The sequence below is a fragment of the Teleopsis dalmanni genome, chromosome 1, assembly GCF_002237135.1.
Source record: "Teleopsis dalmanni isolate 2A chromosome 1, ASM223713v2, whole genome shotgun sequence".
NCBI lineage: Eukaryota > Metazoa > Arthropoda > Insecta > Diptera > Diopsidae > Teleopsis > Teleopsis dalmanni.
Window position 1 is genome coordinate 109,549,030 of NC_051846.1, and position 4,645 is coordinate 109,553,674.

General features: G+C 30.2%; 1 protein-coding gene across 1 annotated transcript; it reads left to right on the forward strand.

Moving 5' to 3' along the window:
• The first annotated feature begins 2,457 nt into the window (after nucleotides 1–2,457).
• LOC119675735 (thymosin beta-like) lies at nucleotides 2,458–3,843 on the forward strand. The gene is made up of 4 exons (XM_038086943.1): nucleotides 2,458–2,564; nucleotides 3,102–3,272; nucleotides 3,330–3,443; nucleotides 3,576–3,843. Exons 2-4 carry the CDS (start codon nucleotides 3,143–3,145, stop codon nucleotides 3,713–3,715), a joined length of 384 nt encoding a protein of 127 aa, XP_037942871.1. The 5' UTR covers nucleotides 2,458–2,564; nucleotides 3,102–3,142; the 3' UTR covers nucleotides 3,716–3,843.
• Nucleotides 3,844–4,645: the final 802 nt, after the last annotated feature.

A 4,645-nucleotide genomic window follows, 5' to 3' on the forward strand; every position in this document is an offset into this window, starting at 1 on the left:
GAAACCTATTTGAATATATGGATTCCAACTATATATAATCCAACGCTTTCAAAACAAGATACTAATAGTCATTACTAATGCTTCTTGGTAAACCCGAAAGGTATCCATGCTGAAGCACATAAATAAAGACTTTAATACCAATTTAATGCAAAAGCATCATCCCTTCTTCATACAGAAGGACTAATATATCGGCTTAAATGAACTAAGCCTTTTGATTTGCATTAATCATTATAGGGGAAATATTTTATTGTAAGTATTAAGATTAATGTCGACTATAATAAGTTCCCGCCGTATTAATATTACTAATTAGCTTAAGTAGACTATGTGCAATTTCAATAAAAACAATCTTTGGACGCTTTTTGGATGTCATCACCTAGTGGTACCAGTATTTATTAAAAAATGGCGGACGTACCTAGGTCTTTAATTGCAAGTCGAGCTTATAGTTGCTGCCTTCGTTGCGGCACGCCCTTGTCTAAAGAGCGTCTAGTTTTTTGCTGAAATTATGTTGAAAATCTACATGACTGTTGTTAGTGATTCAATTCACAGTAGTTTAATTGCTGGTAGTCACTGGCTTCGCAAATTCGATAAGCTAGTCTTGACATGACTTGACATGAAAGCCGCTATATCTTCGTCTGTCCGCTTTCACCATATCTCTGATATTTTATTTTTTAAATAAACTTTGTTACAGTATCTCTATATCATATTACATATCTTTGATATTTTATTTTTTAAATAAACTTTGTTATATTAACTAAAATTATTTTAGTTAATTGAATTTTTCATCATCAGTGGTCTTGGAAATATTTCTTGTATTTAATTATTCGTAAATAATTTTTTAAGACTACAAGCACCAGGTATTCAACTCGTAATCTGCCAAATTTGTTACAAAAGTTTATTACAATATCTTAAATATCAAAATTTTTTTTGCGTAAACAATAATGGATTGTGTTTATTTATTAATACTGTCAGTACTTTGCAACGTAACAGAAGGAATAATTTGTTTTTTAGATGTTTTTCAAACATTTGATATAGTGAGGATAACAAGTTTGTAGTCCAAACTTAAGTATAATGATATTTTTTTCAGGTAAAAATTTTAACTGTACTTATTCATTAAATTTAATGAAGGATCTAAAAAAATTCATTAATTAAAGCCGAAGTAATTTATGAAAGTGGTAACAACACTTTATATGTTAGTATTATATTAGCAATGTTAGCGCGGGTGAAATAAAAAAACGTCGTACATGTACGAACGTTTATTGTATGCATTCCTTATAAAATGATAACGTACGTTAATGTGTTTTCTCCTTTTATGAAATTCAGGATTCTTTACAAGTCGAATTGCACTTTGATCATCAATGCAGAACTCCACCCTCTTTGGATTCCCAAAATCAGACCAAAACGCTTAAGCCATATTAATTCCTTTACTGCGCTAGCTGCTGCAATATAGTCTGTTTCAGTTGTTGATAACGAAACGCACTTCTAACGCTCAGAATACCAGCTTATTATAACTTTATCTATCATAAGAATAAAACCTGACTTAGATCTTCAAGTCAGTATCACTGTATCGTGCTCCGACACCTGCAACCCAAAACTTTGAAGAATTGTTGTAAATTTCATATTCCAGCATCTTGATGCTTGCTTCAGTCTGTTGTGTCCACCTGTTGTTACAAATTTAGTGTCCTCAGAAGCCGCTCATGGCACGGTGGCTAGCCCGGTATGCTCGCCGGTGTTGTAGTGGGTTTCTTGACAACTGAGGCTACATTGCAGACAACAACAAAAAAAAATAATTCGTGCCATATTTTAATTTTAATTTCGTTCACGTTGCCCGGGCCCATAATCAATGTTAGCGCAGGTGAAATAAAAACACGTCTTACCTTCACAAACATTAATTAAAGAAGAACGAAAAAAAATAACAGTGGTTGGATATAAAAGAGGGGTTGCCAATGTAATTAAAATAAACAGTACATTTTCAAGTAATAACAATATATACGTATTAGTTATATATTAAGTCCATATGAGTATTTCTATTTGATTTTAATTTTTTAGTTATTTTATTTCAATAAATTTATTTCGTTAATAGCTTCTGATTTTTTTTTAATTAATTAATACCAGTGTTATTGAAAATTATTTAATATAATTTTATTAATATTAGCCTATTTTGTTATTTTAAAATGTTTATGTATGCTTTAATAAAAATTATTTAATGTATTTTTTTTATCAAACAAATGTTTTGTGCAATTGAATGAGCTAATTAACACCAGTTCGACTTATTAAGTTTCAATTAAGTTACATCACCAATTATATTATATACTTTTTCACGTATTTTTCATAACAAAACCACTATGCAACTGTCTCGAACTACTTGCACATGTAGCTGCCAGGTTAAATCTTAAACCAATTGTCATCAAAATTCATTTTAAAGCTTACAATAGAGTTTTCCTTTTCTATTGTGTTCTTTGGTCAACATATCTGTGTTGATAGCTTGAGTTGGTATCCAAGTTATACATTCTTTAATTCTGAGTAGTCCTTTGATAGGAGTGGTCGGCGTTTGTAATTGATATATGGTGAGAGTACATATTGTTTCATTGCAAGTTTTTTTTGTAAGTTGTAATAAGTTAATTTTATTTTCCAATTTGGAAATGTAAAAGGGGGGAACAACAAGAGGTGCATATATTATAATTAATATGCAAAGTAATATAGTCTGAAAACAAATATGTAAGTACATACATAAATTAGTTCTTCAGCAGTTCACTGATTTCGACGTTAACAATTTTCTCCATTCTACTAAGCATATCTGCACATTCAGTGGAATTGCATTTTCTGCAGCATAAGGGGAATTAAACGACATTTTGTATTACGTTTCTAACAAGAGTTTGCATATTTTGATTAAATTGAATTGGTAATTCTACCGGTATAGGCCTTTATTAACTGATGATTCAACTGTGATTCATACTATTTTGTAGAAGTATTTTGTCTGAGCTAATGCAAATTGCAAAATTAAACCAGATAACCTAAATTTAAATGTATTTTCTTAATATTTATTTGTGTTATATTATAATCCCGTTTCAATATTCATTTAAGTAAATGCTGTTTATTTGTAGTCCTTGGGGGAAAAAGTATAAAATATATATATACAGCAACAATGGCATCTCCTGCACTAAAAGATCTTCCTAAAGTAGCTGAAAATCTAAAAAGTCAACTCGAGGGTTTTAACACGGAAAAATTAAAAAATGCAAGTACTCAGGAAAAAATTATATTGCCTTCGGCTCAAGGTAAGAAAACTAAATATTGAATAATGAAGAAAGTTTGATAAAAATGAATATGATTAGATGTCGCCGCAGAAAAAACCCAACAATCCTTGTGTGCTGGTATTGCATCATTTAATCAGTCTAAATTGAAACACACTGAAACCAATGAAAAAAATCCGTTGCCAAATAGTGAAGGTAAGCTACTACTGAAGTATTTGCAAATGCGGTGTATCTATCTTTATATATATGTGATCTGCATTTGTAATTGATTATTAAACATATATAATATAAATTTTGTGTTGTGTATATAAATTGTATTTTTTCCAGTTATTGCACAAGAAAAGGAGAAGATTAATTTCATAACTGGAATTGAAAATTTTGATCCATCTAAATTGAAACATACTGAAACGTGTGAGAAAAATCAATTACCAAGTAAGGAAGCAATTGAAGAAGAAAAGAAAGCATAAAGGCGTTTTTCTTTTCGAAGTGAAATTGCGTGTGCTCATTCCTAATATATTATAAATCCATAAAAGGATGAATATTTGTAAAACGCATAAATTTTTTCATTTTTATACTTAATAAAATCGCAAATAACTAAGTGCTTGTTTTTTTTTTGTAGTTGCTAAGTATATTTATGTATTATATATATAATGTAGTGGTTAATGTCTTATATAAACTTTAAAAATATTTACCAAATTTTTCCAGAAAAGCGAAAGTACTGCGTATACGAGGAAATTATTAAATTCTTGTAAATGGCAGTTTTACTAGTTTGTGCTATATCAAAATTGAACTGTTTTGTTTCCAGGATATGCAGTGTGTCACAAACTCAATAATGTCTCAAGTGATATCCCATAATTAACGCCACTATTCTCGCTAGGCAAAATGAGCATCCATTCAAGATTGCCTTTTGGTGGTTGCAACATCTAAGCGGTGAGTCGAAAAGGTTGAAATTGTGGGTTCTTCTACTATATAGAGAAAGTGGAAAAGTTGCCACGGCCTTAGATTTATATAATTATTTTATAAAATAATTAAAAAACCTTATATAGTTATACTGGAATTTAATTTATGATGTGTACGAGTTGTTGTACCCCCCGTCTGGACCTGCTTGTGGAGTCCCTTGGTGGTACTTGGTCGTCGTAGGTGACGAGTGGCTCCGGAACGTAGACCCGACCGTTCTTGCAACCATGTGTAGAAGTCAAAACATTCGCTTAATATAAGATTCCGTATAAAAATAAAAATGCACATACATATTCTAGTTTGGTTAGATTTATTTATTTTTAGAAGTTATAAAATGAAACAAGGTAATTAAAGATTTTGAAATTAGGTACTAAAGGGTTTTGGAATAGGATGAACATTTATGTTCATATATACATCGATTTATTATAAATAAAGATTTT

Excerpts from the sequence above, each read along its gene's own strand:
- LOC119675735 (XM_038086943.1), top strand. The coding sequence starts at position 3,143 with ATGGCATCTCCTGCACTAAAAGATCTTCCTAAAGTAGCTGAAAATCTA. Across the intron at positions 3,273-3,329 it reads TATATTGCCTTCGGCTCAAG|ATGTCGCCGCAGAAAAAACC; the intron begins GTAAGAAAACTA and ends GAATATGATTAG. Across the intron at positions 3,444-3,575 it reads TCCGTTGCCAAATAGTGAAG|TTATTGCACAAGAAAAGGAG; the intron begins GTAAGCTACTAC and ends TATTTTTTCCAG.